Here is an 18,578-nt window from a genome sequence, read left to right as displayed (position 1 = left end):
TCCTGGCCAGATGAATCAAATCAAACATTTGTGATCTTGGTGCCTTCTGTTCCTGGTATTTCCAATTATAGAACCGTTGGGCACGGATCACTGGAGTCACGCCAGTCCTTGCCAGAATCTCTGCTTTAAGAATATCATAACTAGCAGCCGCCTCTTCCTCTAGGTCAAAATAGGCTTTTTGAGCTTCACCAAGCAAAAAAGGTGCCACTATACCAGCCCATTGAGTGCGAGGCCATTGCTCTCTGATGGCAGTCCGCTCAAAAGCTGTTAGATAGGCCTCCACATCATCTTGCGGCGTCATCTTTTGCAGATACTGACTTGCATGGATAGGTTTTGGACTGCTGCTCTGTTCATCTGTGGTAGTTTTTGAGAGTTGCTGTACAATCTCTTTTAGGACAATCCTGTCCTCTTGCTGTGCTTCCATCATAGCTCCCATCTGAGCAGTTATCAGCCGGTTGGTTTCCTGTTGCACTGTAGTAGCATGCAGGAGGGCCTTTAAAACATCCTCCATGTTGATACAGGTTTCAAACAGCAATATCCCACTTCTGACACCACTTGTAGCAGGATGGCCCGATCAAAACAAGAAACTCCGAACACCAGCAGAATAAAAGCAAGATGTGGTTTATTGCAGATTTGTACAGTCCACAGCGATGCACTTCATAGTGTAAATAAACCAAAACAAAAACAAATCCTTTTGATACAGTCTGAGGGCCTCTGGCTTGCCTGCCTCTCACCCTATTCCCAGACAACTAATGGCTCTAACTGCCGCCCTTTTAACCACCTGAGTGCAGGTTAATTGGCTCCACCTTGCTGACCTCCAGCAATTAACCCTCCCCATGCTGGGAATAATGAGCGTTCCAATCTGCCACTTATGTAGACAGAGTCCATTACTTTGCCACAATATATATAAACAATAACATTATATACATCAAGCGGTGTAGTGAGACCCCCCTAGCGCATGCGCAGAATGTATTCCTGTTGGTTTCAGAGTCCAGTTGCTGTTTCAGGCGTGCTTTGTCTTTAACCCTTGCAGCTACAGAGTGCATTCACCTGTCCGCCGGGACCCTCTTGGCGCTGAAGAATTATCGGTTATTTTTGGTTACCTTCAAAACTCTGTAAGCCTCTTTCAGAACCGCCGTCTTATCCGGAGACAGGTTTATCACACAGTTAGATCTGCAATCACAGAAAGAAATGCCGCAGATAACAGATCGCCAAACGAGGCTTATATTCCTGTATTGTGTTTCATTGGAAAATAATGAGGACTTCTTACTTGATATTTCATGGTGAATGGGTTGATGAATAGGTTGGTGAATGGGTTGGTGAATGGGTTGATGAATGGGTTGGTGAATGAATGAATAATAATGCGCTGCAGCATGGGGCGCTGATGGCCAGAGGCCGGGTCTGTTAGGAGCCTTACTGTGCCAGGGCCACTTTTCTTCCCCAGACTGGACACGGCAATCATATACTGTACATTAATGTATACGAGGGCTACGCCTTGTGCCGGATCAATGGCTAAACCCAACAGAGTCGATCAGCCCCTGAGACGCGCTCGAGTTCCACTTAAACAACATATAACTAAATGACTATAATGAATACGTCCATTAGATGTCTCTTACATTATAATATCAAACATCCCATCCTCCAGTTTGGCAGCTTTCAGATCCTCGATATATCCAGTGATGAACTCCACGTTGGGTTGTCGGTAGCCAAATTTTTGTGTGTGGTAATCAATATATCTTTGAGCCACTTCCACCTAAGGGTTAAAGAGATCATTACGGCTAATCTTATTTTATTATAGCAGACGTCCGTCCAAACGGACTAAAAACGAGCTCATTTATCAGAAAAATAGGAGGAGAAGTCGTAGAATGTTTGATTTAAATGTTCTTGATTTCATCCATTGGGAAAACAACAAACATGGCGGGAGATCCGGACTCATCCTTCATATAACAGAGAAAATGTGTTTCTGTAGATGAAATATGTATTTTTAATATTAAGCAATCTTTTAGGCAATAAAGCCATGAAAAACTAGAAAGGACTCGTCAAACTTGGACTATTTTGGGGTAGTGTCGGGTTAAGCAATGTCTGGCCGTATGGTGTGATGGAAGCCCCAATATTGATGCCTTAGATTCATTATTATTCTAGCAGCGACCCCGGAATCTGCATGAGTATGTCTTCTATCCTTTTCTCTCTAGTTAATATATATTTTTTGGTAAGAATATTAATCCGCACCTGTTCCTCCGTCATGTCTATCCCGATCACTCGTCCGTTCTCTCCAACCAGTTTGCCCAGCATGTAGCAGTCTCTCCCGCTCCCGCTCCCCAGGTCCAAGACGCTGCAGCTCTCCAGGCATTCCGGGGCAGACAGTCCGCAGCCAAAGTACCTAATTACAGAAAACCAGTTGTTATTCCACGAAGAGCCTCAAACCATTGCTACTTCTTACATTTCTAGCAAAAGGTATCGAGACGCGTTTACCGATTTAATGAAAAACAAATAAAAAAAAACTGTTCTTCCTACACAGAAAATCAACATGACTATTTCTGCTGCTATGGCAACAAAGCCTGTTAAAATCTAATATAATACAGTCTCAATATAGTCCGATCAGTATATAAAAGAGCAAAAACTGATGAGTTTATGAGAAGCAGTATGGATGGTATTTCTAATGGTATATTCAGTAGCCAGCGTGTTATATTCAGCAGAGTCGGTGGAACAGCAGCTTTAATCGTGTACAGGTTCTTGACTTCCGTACCTTGACGACACATCTTGATGGATGTCTTTCAACGCATCGCTCAGGTGTTTGGGTAGAGGCTTTGCCGGAGCCGCGCAGGCACTCGTTTTCAGGTCCTTTGTGTCATTCAGACATTTCCCGTAGTAATCCTGACAATAGAATTTTGGAAGTTTTATCGCCTTTAAAACCAAAGCTTGGAGGCGCAGTCGTTTCGACAGACGTAAGAATCCCGGTGGGTCTCTTAATACCAGAGCCACCCATTCACAGCCCAACTTTCTACCTAGAAACTGTGTTCCATCCTGACGGAGTGGTAGATACATGGCATAGCTTCCCGTCATAGGTGGTAGATGCTAATACAATAAAGGGAATTTAAATATTCGACAGGCATACGACTCCTCAATCTAAGATAAGATTCAGTACTGATTAAGGTGGTCTTAATGACCACCATCAAACTCACGCTCCCCCCCCGGCGGTGGGGACTCCTACCCACTAATACCCCCCAGGTCTTGTTAGGTGGGTATCTGGTCTGTATAAGTAACCTGTCTGGATTCACATAACACACAGTCTTAGTTTATTATTGAATTCATTCTTTTTATCTGTATTATTTTTATTGGGGGTTAGAATTTTTTTCTATCGTTTTCTGGCAACATTTCCTATCATTTTTCTATAAAGTTACAGAATTCATGATTTTTTCTACTAAATTTGATTTATGATTCACATTGAAAGAGAAACCATTTTTTTATTATAATATACCTCTAGCTTAATACCATTTTTTATTATTTTTTTTTTCTTTTATTTGACTTTTGGGTGGCTCTTTTTTTCTAGAATCCGCCCGGAATCCCCGCGGACTCGTGTGTGTATATATTTATTTTATATATATATATTTACTCGGATGATAGGAGTGGCTTGGCTTTTCCTCCAGCTCTGCGACACGGTGACAGGTTTGTCAGCAGATGGTATTCTATGACCGCGTTAGAGAAAGTTCATCAGGTTCACGTCCGGAGGTCACGGGGTTCGTTTCTCGCGTGACTTTACGTGACTTGTTACGCTTAAAAAAATCTGCCAGGAATAAACCCCTCTGTACTCATAAGTAGTGATGCGATACGAGCCGACCCATCTACGGGGTCCACGTGAGAGCTCGTACCTTATATTACTTTATTATGCTACGCCTATTCTACGTCTATACCGTCTGATCATTTAACTCTATGCACTGAGTTTCTCAGTTTGCTACGGGGGCTCCAGAATTTTTTTTTTTTGCTTAGGGCCCCAAAAAAACTTCCAGCGTTTTACAGTATCCGAGAGTTGTAGATAAGTGGAACAACCTGTCAGCGGAGGTGGCAGAGGTTAATACAGTGATGGAACGTGCATGAGCTAGGCGTATGGATATCCTAAAAGTAAAACAAGAGCCGAATGGTTCTTATTTGCCATAAAATTCTTTTTTTTTTTTACAGTAATTCACACAATATTACCGAACGCAAAGATTGTCTCTGCAAAGGATACTCCCCAAACGTAACACGCGGCTAGAAGAACGTAACACGCGGCTAGGAGAACGTAACACGCGGCTAGAAGAACGTAACACGTGGCTAAAAGGACGTAACACGCAGCTAGAAGAACATAACACGCGGCTAGAAGGACGTAACACGCGGCTTCTTTAGATATATATATATAGGGGTGGGGCTTAAGTGGGTGGGGCACAAGGGGCGGGGTGGAAAGGACGAGGCCAATTGGGCATGAAAATAAGGTTTGATAAGTAACTTTCTTTTACCCCTTTATTGAGAAACACAAAACAAAGTGTGAGTTGGTGAAATTCTAGAAGTAACTCGTACCTTGACATCGTCGTAGGTCTGACGGGCGTCGGAGTCGGACACGACGGAACTAAATATGAAAATAGAAAATAAAAGACTGTCAGTGAGGACCGAGGAGGAGAGGTTCTCAAAGGAGCTTGCAATCTAGATCAGTCTCATTTCATCCACACTGTGTTAATTGGTAGATGGAAGTAAAGAGATGGAATCAAGGAAATGAGTCAGATGCTGACAGTACGGTGACCCCATCAGCCATGTTTCCCAGGACACATATCATTTTTACATATTGCTGACCAGCGCAGATAAAATGCTGCCCTGGAGTATGGAGGATGTATATATGACTTATTGGTTCCCTCCCGTAAGCTGATGTGGTCACCCTAGTTGACAAGGCTGGACTGGGCTTCTGGCTCACCGGACAGTGACAGATATGGCCAGCCATACGCTACGTGAGCGTAAACATGCGCAGCCAGCCGTCGTCCGCCTTTACATCATCGGGTAAAGGCAGCCGCTGGCCTGTAAAGTGCCGGCTGCAGTTGGGGCTACTTTCAAACGTTCAAGAGTTGTAGAGAAAGTTGCTTGATGACAAGTAAGCGATGAGCTCTCTAGATTGTGGGCTATCGTTTTTTATCTTAGTCTTAGCGCCGCGGAAATTGTTGGCGCTATATACATAACAGATAATAAATAATAATGATTTAGGAGACGGGAGAGGTCCTAGATCATGGAGGATTGCTGGAGATGCAGAGGGTGAAAGTCTCAGGTTGGGAAATGTTGTTCGGAGGCGCGGGACGGAGCCAACCCGTCTCTGGCAGGGAAGCGATCCTATGGAAATACATAGGATCAATATCATAATAGACGCTAAGTACGAGACGTGAAGGGCAAAAAAACTTGGAGGGGGGCAAATAACTGGGAGGGGGGCAAATGCATGGATGAGATTCTGAGGAACGCTTTTCATCTCAATGCGGTAATAAAAAAAATGATAAAAATTCACAGAGCCCTTAATATGCATTAAGATTATTTAGATTCTGCATTTCACTCTCCTTCTTAAACACACGGGCACACAGCACGCACATTCTACAAGTTCTGCTCCCAGATTCCATTTCCCGCTCTAAACAAACTCTCGACGATCTTTCCATCCATAACCAAAGACGAACGATAAAAAGCATCTGTTACCTGTCTGACATTTCGCAGGGAATCCAGATCTGTAATGGAACGTGCCGGCGTCCGCGGACGTACACAATGTTATAGAACGCACAGTCTAGAATCCCAAAGGCAAGTCCGATAAACCGCATTCTCATTGGCTACTGGAAATTCCCCTCCCCTCCCCCTCAATGTATAGCTACTGAACTTTGACTCTGGAAGTCACACCAGTTGGTAAATCCAGCATTCCGGACATACCCTATAGATACAATAAAGCCTGAGAGGGGGTTCTATAGAGCGCCTGTGCTTTGTTGGCACAAAGGACTCATTCATTGGTTCTACGTGACAGGTTGGCCTGGATCTCCATCTCACTATTCCTTTTCTTCTATATCACCATGGCGACGAGGAAGCATTCAAGAATACAAAACATTTCCCCCGATACCCACAAACAGAATCTCCTAAGTAAAAATAAAAATAAGTTAGCAATCCTGGCGGGTCTTGATCACATATTTCGTTGTTATTCTTCTTCCTTCGCTAAAGGGTTACAGATCCCTCCTTTTAACTTTTTTATTATTATTCCACTTTTTCTGTTTTTACAAAAAAAAATTGTCTAGCCTTAAAAGGGCACCTCAATCACGAATAAATATTTTTTATTTTTAAATGCAATTTTTGTCCGATTGAAAGCTAATCTTTCTTCTCGACAGCTTGTTCTATTATTTAAATAATCCAGGTTTCACTTACGTCCTGAAAGTTCACTAACGGGTTAAAGCAGGCGTTCTAATCTGCGATGGGGTAACGTGGCAGCCCGTTCCGCTGCTTGCTGCACTCGTATCTGTGTCACCTTCTCCGGTGTAAATATTCATGATGTCGCAGTGTAGGAGTGTATGCTTTGTCACAAATAAACAAGAATAAATATTTGTGAACATTATAACATAATGTCACGTATCTTGTAAAAACTTAAATTGAGGATATTTTTAAAAGATATTGTACAAAAAATATTTTTTGAAAAGTTTTAATAAATTTGATCTATAGGTTGTGGTAGGCAAACTTCTATGACATTTCTGCCAGGGACGGTGGGGGCAACTTGACCTGGGACCTAGGTCCCGGTGCTCATTCAGCCGACTCCCAGCGGAACGCAGCGGGGGTCACATAATGCAACGCAGTAGTAGCGCACCATGTGTGAGCGGCTCTGAGGGCAGCTCGGGCTCTGCACAGGTTGAGTGAGCGAGTGAGTGAGTGTGGTGTAGAATGTGTGTTACTCATGGGGGGGGCAGAACGTGCAGGTCCTTCCCTGTCTATAGTTCACAGATAAGAAATAACTGCTTGGGATCACATGACTTCCAGCAAGCACTAAATAAAACAAAAATCACACAATTTAGTTAACTTGTAATTTATTAAATCAGAAACATTACGAATTAACATCATTGACGATCACCCTGTGTATCTCTACAAGTGGATATTTTATAAACGCTGCAGCTTCAGGTATGAGACGTTGGCAGGATTTCCCCAAAGGGTGTTTTAGGCATTTCACAAGAGGTACGTCAGCCCCCCCCCCGATCTATCCCGTGCCCATCAATTTATTTTCTATGTTTAGTTTCTCGATCCCAATAATGTTCCCCGTTCTTCACAGATTCACTCGTACGTCTTCTCGCTGGAAAGGCATTGAGGGCATGCGCCGTGCGCACCCCTGGAAGCTATCCGGTCTGACCCGGAGTCTCCGGGACTCTTTCCTCCTTCTCTGGGCAGAGGAGCCAAACAAACAAACAGCTAGCCCCACCCCCAAAAAGCCACTCCCCCAGAAGAGGAGGAGCTTCGAGTAGCCAACCCTTTAAAGCTCCCGGGTATAAGCATGAGTCCGAGATACGGATGTTCCAGGAGGCAGCAGCAGCAGCAGTTAAAACCACAGCTTATCTGATCAAAAGGCACCAGTGAATATATATTACCCATTATATGTTATCTTTTACATTATTATATGGATTTTGATTCCTTATTGTCTAAAATCATAAAATATACGGAACGGAATCTCGCTCTTATTAATAAAATGTGTTGATGTCTTAAAGACAAAGTATTAATGAGGTAATAATGTCACATGATACAAAGTAAATAAGTGAGATATGGGGGTTTGGGGTGGCAGCTAAATGTCCCATGATGGCTGAAAATAAGCGTTCCGACAGACAAACTGCATCACATCTAGCAGCAACCCTTCGGCCCACAGCAGCCCCCAGGACCGGGGGTTTTGGTTCCTTTGCTCATGTTTTCGGCAAGCTGAAACGGGTCGACGATGATTTCCTGCAGGTGACAATAAAGAGCCATTTTATAAATAATACATTTCCCGACTTCCTTGAATCAAATGATTGAATTATAATTATTATTAACCACAATTATTTCCTATACAGACTGCCTGGCAGGGGTATAGTCTGGGGCTATTCATTCATACCCACGGTTAGAATATACCGAAACTAGAGGTAATCTGATGGACGGAAACGCTCAAGTGTTATGTGAATTAAACATTTGCATATTGTCTTTTATTTCCCATTGGGATTATTATTTTATACAGATGACAGGGCGCTACCCGCACCTCCAGTAAGACAGCACAACACTTATTATTAATGCATTTTTATGGCGCGGACATTGTAAATAAGGGTAGGCATGAGAATTGTGATCGTGTAGCGTTTGGTGATCATCGCCCTTTAAACGCCGTGACCCGGTTTAGTTTCCAGCTTGCGGTGTAGAATTAAATCGTTTGTCCTTAAGAAACAGCTCCGGACTCATCAAGGTCAGATTAGAGGAATCAAGCTCTGCATGCTTATGGAGAACATTCCTTTCTTCCTCGATTGAACAAAAAGTTCTATTTTGTTACTATCGTTGGTGATAAAATACAATTTAACGCATCCATCTGGATAAAATAAATGTTCATTTATAAACACTCTGCACAATGGGCCGGTTACGGAGCGCCATTTCTTAAAGTCGTACAACCTAGAGACTCTATCATGGCAAGGCGGTCTGTGCGGCAATAGACCTCCTCTTGGAGTTCTTCCGCAACAGGCCAGAGCCTTGGGGAGCCCAATGGGGTGACTTCTCCCCCATTCCTCCAACTGAGGGAGAGGGTGTGCGCCAAGGCTCCTCCCTGTCAACTACTACGCCAGGCCGAGGTAACGCTGCGGAGGGCGGGGGTAACGCTGCGGAGGGCCGGGGTAACGCTGGACCAAAGAAGAAGATAGAAGAAAGAAGAAACAGAGAACAAGAAGCAGAGCGAAGGAGAAACGAAGACAGTAGGTAGCAAAACATCGACAGAGAGTGGGAGAAAAATTTTTCCCACTGAATTTTCTCCGAACTGAAAAAGGCAGTAAACAAAATTCACTGAATATGAATGGACCAAAAAAGAAAAGTCAAGCTTTAAAAGTCAAGGCCAGGAGTTGTAAGCGGAACAGTTAATTCTTTTCCATCCAAGGAAGCTGGGAGACTACAGGCCGATGGAGTGTTTTTCTGCTGGGCTCGGGGGCCGGACTGGGGAAACAAGGCAGCCCTGGCACTTTAAGGAAGGTGACCGTCAAATGACATAAGACATGATGTATGCCAATGGACCGGCGTCAGGCAGCGGCCCACTAGAAATGTGCCCGTCGGGGCAGGTGGCCACTCAGGCCTGATTGGGCTACAGTGATTGTGTTACATTTGCCACAGAGCAGATCTAACGTTCATTTAGCGCTCAGAAGAGCGAGAATTGATTTTGTTTTTAAAGGATTGCGGACGAGAACACCTTATGTACCTAATAAAGTATGCTATTTATACACAATGTTTTATATGCACGTTAAATTTGTGTATCTAGCGCAGGGCTGCACAAAAATGGCCCCCAAGTGCTGCAAACAGCCTACATATTTTGGGTACCCCTGCTTGAGTGCAGTTCATACCTTTATTAAAGCACTTATTTTCTGGCAAGGATATGCAGAATTTCTGGCCTGTACGCGGCCCTGGTGGACCGGAGTCGTGCGGCCCTGATCTACTGAATGCCTTGTGAGCTGAAAATACCGGCTGACGACACAACGTAGTGAGAACAAGACTTATTTAATATCGGTCCGGTTCACATAAAGGAGACTCTAATAACTTTTTATTCAGGCCGAGGGTCAGCCGCATCCACAACAATTAGTATTAACCCCTTGTGGCACAAGGCCGAACAAGGATTTCATCTGCTGCTGAGATATCGCTTAAGGATAAACATTATTCCACATTTTACAAGGGTTCTTCCGTGAGTTCAAGGTTTGTTTGGGATCAGATACACGTTACAGTCACAATAACAAATTCCGTCACGGCATCCTCGGCGCACAGCGGAAGAATACAAAAAGGTCCAAACTAACCTTCTTAGGCCGACATCCTCCAGAAGAGGCGACGTCTCCGGAAGGCTGGAATAAAAACTCATCGGAAAATCTGGAATTCTTCAGGATGCCGAATAACTCTTCATCCACCTCGACCACGTCTGCTTCCTGAAAGAACCACAGGAAAGAAAAAATAGTCATCTCGGTGACTTTGGACCAAACGACAGATTTCTTACAATTCCTAATATCCTCTTCGCATTCCGTCTCTGTTCTTTCCTTCCTTACAGACATGTTCTCTGGGTCTTATACGGTGCTTGGGGGGCAAGGGGACAATTGCCCCCAGACTGGTCCAAAATTGTTCACAAAGGGCCATTCCGACCTGGAAAGGCTTTTTCTGAAAATTTTGGAGCGGCGCAGGGAGGCAAGAAAGCAGCGGGGTCACACAATGCAAGCAGAAAGAGAAAGCAAGTGAGGTAAGTAGGTGAGGGGGCGAGTAAGAGGGTAAGGGAGGGAAGGAGTATGTATGTATGTTAGTGTGAGAGTGTATGTATAAGTGTGTGTGTGTGTGAGCATGAATGTGTATGGGTAAGTGAGTGAACATGAATATGTGTAAATGTGAGTGTGAAAATATGGTTTTGTTTTATCTATCATTAATGGGAAATGTCTCTGTATCAAATTCTATCTGAAAGAGAGACCTCAGAGGTCTTGAAATCAACCCATTAAGTTCGATAACAGCAAACACATTATTGCCGATGTGTATGTGCGCATCATTATGAAATTGCGTACCTTAAATGTATAGTTGACATCAAATTGAATTTCATTCTCATAGCCGGTGACGCCTCCATTGTAAATAACCTGCCTCTTCTCCTTCACGGCGTTCTTTGGGAGTTTAAACAGGCGAAAGGTGGCAGAAACAAACTTGTAGTCACCTACAACGCAAGGGACAAAACCGTAACGATCAAAACTTTAAAGAGACATGACATCTATACCCACGAAAAAGGCTACAGTCCTCCCATAATCCAACACTAGAGGGTGAAAGCCTAATATAAGGAAGTTTTACTTTGTCGAGGGGGTGGTAGATAAATGGAACAGCCTCCCAGCAGAAGCAGCGGAGGTTAATAAAGTCAGGGAACTTAAACATGTACCGTATGTATTTCCGGCACATGTGAATATTTCACACGCAAAAAATCAGTGTGTTATCTGCGGTTTTATTTGAAACATATTCTTTTTGGCAGGCATGCCTGTCTCTGCATATTATATAAAGAAGTCTCAAGGTTAAGCAAGGTTTTCAGTGGGCCCTTTCTTCCTACCCACGTACATAATCCAGATAGTGTCTCAAGGTCCTCGGTTATAGTCTAAAATATTCCAAATTAGGGGAAAAATACTTAACTAAATAATCTGCAAAGGCAGCTGGTCGGCTGCTTCAAACACCTCGGTATTCCATGGGAGGTCTGATGCTTACATGATAAACATGCGGGACAAGCGGTGGGACAAATTGTTGGATTTAAAGAGGAACTGTAACAAGGTCTATCATCTATTATTACTTATTTTTTCCATTTAACGTTATTTTTACGGAATTTACGTTGATATTTTACATTTCATGCAAACGCCGCTCCATTTCCTACACCCTTTTGCTGGAGACCATTCTGAAATCCTACTGTCTGCCTAAGCAGAAGCCGTGTGATTATAATAGACTCTGTGTTCATTCAGCAGAAGGTACGCGGACCTCTGTTAGTGTCCACTCACAACCAAGTTCCACGTAAAATGGCTAAACAGAATAGATTTTTAGTTCATAATTTAATAATTCGCTCATCCCGAGGATGACCGAACATTCTGACCGACCAACTCACCAAGAAGTCCTTCCAACTCCTTGTTCTCAACGGTGATGTAGCTGGAAGTGACGAGACGTGGAGGACTAAACCCGATCTCTTCAGCAATCTGGAAAAGGTCCTTCCAGTACAAGGCTCCGCTAATACATTCCCCTGCGACACAAAGTATATCACATACGGAGAGCTGGTTATATATTCACGGTGCCCGGTCTGAGACGTCTCCCACAGCGGGGAAGTAACATGCAGAGAAATTCAAGAGCAAAGTCAACCCAAGCGGTGGCCGCGCTAAAGCCAATGGAGACCTGGCCAGAGATAGCAATTTACTTAAAGGGAGTAACTTGTTGATGGAATGTTCATGGTTGACAGAGGGGTTATATGACTACATTAGGAGTTCAAAGGCGAGCAGCCACGGTCTGAAGTATTTCCACTTGATTTCATGTAAGAAAAGACCACTGAGATCCCAAAAGACTTGCCTTATTTCTAAGTTGGCTCGTTTGTAGGTCCCTCCTACGCGGAAAGACTCGATGGTGCGTTGGGGGATTGCTTTCACTTACCCCAGAGTACTTTGTCTTTCTTCAGCTCATCCGTAATCGTCTTGTTTGAGTACACATCGCTAAAATACATCTCTCCACCATCCTAAACACACAAAAACAGCAGCTTCTTATACACTATTCCATCTTAGTTACAGGATTTAAACATTAGAAATGTGTGTCGTCTATAGCGGCGGACAGAAGGTAAAATAATAAACTGAAATAAAAATAAAATAACAATAAAATATCAAATTAATATGTTGCAGGAAATGGTCGAGGTCTTTTTTAGAGGATGTTTTTGCAGCTATTAAGATACAAACATTCCAACATATTTTAAAATATATGGATATTCTTAACGAGAAGCTGCCGGGGGCAACTAAATAAATACCCTATAACCATCCAATGCCTCTTTCTCCCTCTACAACCCCGATGCACGTTGGCCTTTATTTTACAATATCCAGAAAGATACTCGGTGTTCCAGATCTAGCCTTCACAATGATTCCATAATTCATTCGCTTGGACTGTGTGCATTCTGATTAACTGTATAAATCACTTAGCCTTGTCATTTAAAGACATATCGATTGTTAGAAATTGAAACATTTTTACTGTTTCTACGCGGAAGTAGAAGTAAAACAGTCCATCTTCTATTTTAAAATAAAAAAATGTATGCTTTTATCCAAGTATGTTAAAAGTTTTTGCTGAATGACACTTTAAGTGGAACGGCAGCTTTAAAAGCTATTAGAAGAACTAAATTAATGTATTCATTAGATTGATTAAAATTAGAATTTGAGAAAAACAATAGACGTCAATTAAAGGGTACGGGGATAATAAAGAGGACACTAATAATGCGCTACAACAGGGGCGTCCAACCTGCGGCCCTCCAGCTGCTGCAGGACTACATCTCCCATAATGCTCTTTCAGCTAAGGGGCTGGCTGAGGAGGATGGGAGATGTAGTTCTGCAGCAGTTGGACCACCCCTGCGCTACAGAAAGGAGAATGAGAGGTTTGTGAATATGACGACATCATCAGGATGACATCATCTGCATACTTTACCTTTAACACTCTGTGTGCTTCACTCAGCACAGCTTTTTTATCAGGAGAAAGATTTATTACACAGTTCGATCTACAATACACACAAAAAACAACAAAAACAAAATGATTAACCTTTTCTAGTCTTTTAAATAGAATTAAAAGAGGGCCTGCTTTTAGTCAGGTGAAAAATATCCCACCTGTTTAGAAAATACCTTAATACAAAATAAGCCAACAGTTCATTGCACAGATCTGTTATTTTATTCTTATTCAACACAAAAGTTTTTTGGGTTTCTGTGGCAACAGCCTATCAATTGCCTACTTCCCTGTCACATGGCAATTAAGCCTTCCCATGAAAAAAAATTATGAGAAAGAGTTTTAACATGATTTAAGGAATTATTCAGCAGTACAGGGAATGATGTTTCTAAATTCTGCATTTAGTTAAAATCATGATTAATTCAGCAGCGTAAGTGGAACAGAACCTTCAAGAACAAAGGAATATACAAAAAAATGTGTAAAGTTCCGCTACCTACATTATTATATCAAAGCTGTTATCGGTAAGGTTCGCAGCCTTTAGATTTTCAATATAGCCCTGGAAAAATTCCACATTCGGTTTCTGGTAGCCAAATGTTTTTGTATGATAATCAATGAATTTCCGGGATATTTCCACCTGAAAGAAGAAAATAAAAAAGAGAGAAAGTGGAATATTGGGTTTGAAATAAAACTAACTTTTCAAACAGGAGACTTAAAAGGGGCCTCCTCTGATCTGGTGCCAGGTCCACAAAACAGAAAGTTCAAACACTGAACATCATACATGTTCTACAGAGTATGTGAATGAGAAATTCTCTGGTATGTTTCATGCATTTAGTAAAGGCAGCCAGGAGCAGGAATCTCATTCTCTCACTTCGAGAATTCCTGATTTGAATGCAGCTTCTAATGATTATTTGTACGTGGAAGACCTCAGCCCAACTATGTTCAAGTTCCCAATGAGGTCGAAATGGACTCAACTGAGATCAACAGAAGAGACATCCTATATTTTAGTGACCGCACTTGGCCGTTACAATCAAAGCTTGGGTTCCAGATACCCCAACTGCACAGATATCATAGTGGGTTATCAAATACCCAGAAAGATACTTTCTTTTGAAGTCCATTGAAAGTGGCCTACAGCACCTGTTCGTCCGTCATGTCTATTCCGACCACTCGTCCTTTCTCTCCGACCAATTTGCTCAACATATAACAGTCTCTTCCGCTCCCGCTCCCCAGGTCCAAGATGCTGCAGCTCTCCAGGCACTCTGGAACCACAAGTCCACAGCCATAATACCTAAAGGGTGCAAATGCAGAAGGGAATTGAAAAAAAACCTCCAGTTAAACAGATCAAGCTCTGGTTAATTAGGATAAACTCAGCCAAAGCTTTGTTGCTACAACTCTACAAATTCACTATCGTCTAAGTTAATTAGGTCCTGATTAGCCCAGCCAGGTGGACTTCCTACGGGCTTTCATAGGGATTCAGGTTTACACATGGTCCTTGTAGGACCTTGGCAACATTATTACATCATTAATTAAAACATCATAGTAAATGGCCCGGGTTTTACGGACTAATCACTTTTTGGTTTTCCGTACCGCGAGGAGACTTCATCATGAACATCCTTTAGCGCATCTCTGATGAATTTTGGCAAGGGTTTAGACGGGGTTACACAGGCGTTGGTTTTCAAATCCTTAGAATTTTTCAGATATTTTCCATAATATTCCTAATGAAGATAAATGGATTTAATTACTCATCGGAATGCTGGGTCTTAATTCCATCGGCTGGACAGGGAGGCTGATGGGAGGCACTGTCGGAGAAAGCCTTAACTATCACTAATGTGTGTCGGTATCTCATTCATTAACAACGACCTTGTAATGGACCTCCTATGGTATCTCAAGAGCAGATAACGTTCAAGGGCTGCCCAATCTATGGGAGTACGTCGGATATTAAAAATACTGCCCCGACCCTTTGAGCGCACAGATTGTTCATCGGAGATTCCCTGCTTCACGTGGTTCTGACCTTGACATCCTCATAAGTCTGACGACCTTGCGAGCAGCAGCTGGCTTCGGCAGAGCTAAGGAGAGAAACAATGTTACGGTTCAGAATGTTCTGCATCCTCTTTTTTTGGATTAGAAGGGAAATAAGCCGGTTTTAGTACATATCGGGTTAGAAATATATAAACCACGGAATAATCGTTAGATGAGACAAACCTTCTGCTTGTGGTTCTTCTCTGTAGATCGGGTTGGGGGCCCCGTAGGAGTCCCGGTAAAAAGAGTAACCTGGGTGCCAGGAGCTTTCTTAACAGAAAAGTCGAATATTTATTATCTCAATACCTTCTTTCACATACTCTGTACCCAAAACTCAGAACATACACGGGGAACTGAGATCCCGGATGTGAAGGCTCCCCAGCAGGGTAATCTAGAACCCCAATTGCCCCTAACATGCCCCTAACAAGAACAATGTGTAAGAGTGACCCTTCTCAATGACAGCTTAACTTTAACATGAAGACTACTCTGGATCACGGACCTACATAAGGTCCCACGGCCCACCTAACCCAACCACATGGACACAACACATATTCCTTGGGTACAAACGACATGGTTCATGTGGAGCGCACCGAAGAACACAGGGTCTATGTAGTCATTGTCTGTGACATCAAGAAGCCATTGACCAACCCAGTTCCCATTTATTAAAGAGTATATGACTCCTTCCTCTCGGAATATATATATAATATGGCACGCATGGTGTTGCCTCCAGCTGGATACATGAACCCCTTGTAGATAAGGGCAAGTATAAGATTGTGTGGTCCTTCAGCAAGTCCTTGGTTTTGGGTGCCAAGATTTTGTGCCCCTCTGTCACAGCTCAGGCCGGACTCGGTTGTGAGACCTCAGGAAATGACATGAGGGGCCCCTAGGTATGTGTAATACAGGTCACATACAGGTCACCCCGCTGAACACCCACTAAAGTAGCCTGTACAGCGCAGCTACTGCAATGAGGCTGGCGGCAGTGAGCTGGCAGGTTATCTATGGGTGCACAGGGGACCCCTAGGCATGTGCTTGATGCACCCAATGGATAATTCAGCACTGGCTGAAACCACACTTAATTCAACTATTCAGTTCCACTATTTCACTATACATCACAAAGGGCCAACCCCTGTGAGCTTCTCCAGCAACATGGGCTAAACTGGCCCTGCATAATGTATAGTTAAAGAGCTTATGTAACTATTATGCCTAGATATCTCCCCCACATAAACAATCCAAAATGAAGGGCCAACTCAGCACATTTTGCAATCCAGCTATAAGCAAAGTCCAGGTATAACGGACATTCATCATGACGAGACACTTGTAATACTCGCTAGCTCTATGGACATTATATACATAAATAAATAACCCAAATAACCTTAACAAAGGTTACAAAATCAGGACACAGGACTAAGCTACCTTATACACAAAATAATACAATTGGGCAGATGCATTAAACATGCAAAGCTGCAGCTTCTCCCTAACATAAATAGCCATTCATTTAAAGTTTAAAAAGTTGAAGAACTCATATTTAAGAATGTGTAATTACTGTAATGTGCATTATTTGGTGGCGAGGCTGCATGGGGCAGTGAAGTGACAGATCTGCTAATATTATTTGTTAAACACACCAGAGAGCGTATTCAGCGTCTTATGAAAGTGGAACAGCATCTTTAATTCTATAGCGCACCTGAGAAACGCATAAATAAGCCATCTGCAGGTTAAAAAAAAAACAGATATTTTCTTATTCTACAGGGAAGCTGCAGCATCAGGAGTATCTGGGGCTGATGTGTAGAATATGATCGTGGTACCTAAGTGGTCTTATCACCATAGCAACCAATGCAATGTTCCAGCTGATTGGACCATTTCACTGGTTGCTGTGGTGATTAGAGTACTTTTCAAACTTTGCACTAGAATCACATTTTATGCATTAAAAAAATCATTTTTTATTGCCCTGTAGGCAATAAATACCTTACATACAAAAGGCAAGTGAACCTAAACCACCCAGCCCAGGAATTTAGAACGATATTCATGTTCTGCCTGTAGAAATGGGATTTAAATCAGACATATAGATTCTGAATTAAAATGAAATCTATGTCAATGAAATAAAAACCCGTCAGCGTATATTTACGTCCTTCACACTTTACGTGACTCAGATCACGGTGTTTTTATTAGGCTAAAAACTGCATTTTCTGTACATCAGTGACGTGTCATACTCTCTATACCATAAACAAGTCCCTTTATGTCATTTTGCGTTTAGCATATAGATATAAATCAGAATCCCTGCAGAATGAAAGCAAAGCCACTGCTTTTCCTAAACTCTTAATTTAAATATAAGGACAACCTGCCATCAAACTATAACTTAAATATAAGGCGGGGACTCACCTGCAATGTGACATCTTCAGTGCCTTTTTAAAAATGGCTGCGCCCGTACATCCCATCATGCCTCGCTGCCTGCAACCTATGGACTGCGCACTAATTTGCATGTCCCCGCCCAGTTTCCTGCTCTAGCGTCTGTGCGCATCTTTCTCTTGCAGAATAGAGACAGGAGGATCGTAAAAGCGCCTTTTTAAATAACTTTACGTTATGTGCGCATTAGGATAGACTGCATTGTACGCAGAAGTGTCACGTGCTCTTTAAACGTACTTCCAAAAGAATCATATGGATGGCGATCAGTAACAGATAATTAGATCGTTACTGGGAGGATCATCCCCTTTATTAAATAAGCGCCTGACAGGCCAAGACCATTTATTTATTTATTTTAGATTAAGGAAGGAAACCCCCGGTGTTATCCCACCTCAAAAAGTGAGGCACTCCGGCACCTCTAAGCTCACTGCCCGCTAGAACATGGGCACCAAAACCCCCTATTTATAATACCCCCTCCTGCTGATTGGCTCGTTGATGAGACAACTTCTACACAACGCAATAGCTAGGTTTTGGTGGGGCATTGAATGAGAGTGTACAGCCCCACTGGGGTGAGCTGGCAAAAGGGGGGCAATTGCCCTAAGGTCTACATGAAGCTTTTTCTACGCCATGGTCTAAGGATTCTTGAAGCAGCCAATGAGCGAAAGCAATGGTAGATCTTACTGCGCATGTACAGCTCTTCGCATGCAGCGAGCTGGCACTGGAGCAGACCGGAGGCGATTATATCGCACGCAGGGAGATGTGTTTGG

General features: G+C 42.8%; 2 protein-coding genes across 2 annotated transcripts in view; both read right to left on the bottom strand.

The window, feature by feature from the left end:
- LOC128468650 (arsenite methyltransferase-like) overlaps window positions 1–5,714 on the bottom strand; it is a 12,961-nt gene extending 7,247 nt beyond the window's left edge. The window contains exons 1-6 of the mRNA XM_053450407.1: window positions 5,698–5,714; window positions 4,552–4,600; window positions 2,747–2,874; window positions 2,230–2,380; window positions 1,617–1,753; window positions 1,104–1,173 (exon numbers count right to left, since the gene is read on the bottom strand). Coding sequence (XP_053306382.1) covers window positions 1,104–1,173; window positions 1,617–1,753; window positions 2,230–2,380; window positions 2,747–2,874; window positions 4,552–4,600; window positions 5,698–5,708 — 546 coding nt within the window. The 5' untranslated portion in view covers window positions 5,709–5,714. The remainder of the gene's footprint in view (window positions 1–1,103; window positions 1,174–1,616; window positions 1,754–2,229; window positions 2,381–2,746; window positions 2,875–4,551; window positions 4,601–5,697) is intronic.
- Window positions 5,715–7,038: 1,324 nt separating this feature from the next.
- LOC128468647 (arsenite methyltransferase-like) lies at window positions 7,039–17,994 on the bottom strand. Its single transcript, XM_053450405.1, has 11 exons — window positions 17,791–17,994; window positions 15,407–15,461; window positions 14,983–15,110; window positions 14,533–14,683; window positions 13,896–14,032; window positions 13,387–13,456; window positions 12,358–12,439; window positions 11,825–11,956; window positions 10,761–10,903; window positions 10,017–10,142; window positions 7,039–7,953 (listed from the first exon to the last, which is right to left on the bottom strand). Exons 1-11 carry the CDS (start codon window positions 17,889–17,891, stop codon window positions 7,855–7,857), a joined length of 1,224 nt encoding a protein of 407 aa, XP_053306380.1. The 5' UTR covers window positions 17,892–17,994; the 3' UTR covers window positions 7,039–7,854.
- Window positions 17,995–18,578: the final 584 nt, after the last annotated feature.

This window comes from Spea bombifrons, chromosome 11, assembly GCF_027358695.1.
Source record: "Spea bombifrons isolate aSpeBom1 chromosome 11, aSpeBom1.2.pri, whole genome shotgun sequence".
NCBI lineage: Eukaryota > Metazoa > Chordata > Amphibia > Anura > Pelobatidae > Spea > Spea bombifrons.
This window is presented reverse-complemented; position numbering and strand designations above follow the sequence as displayed.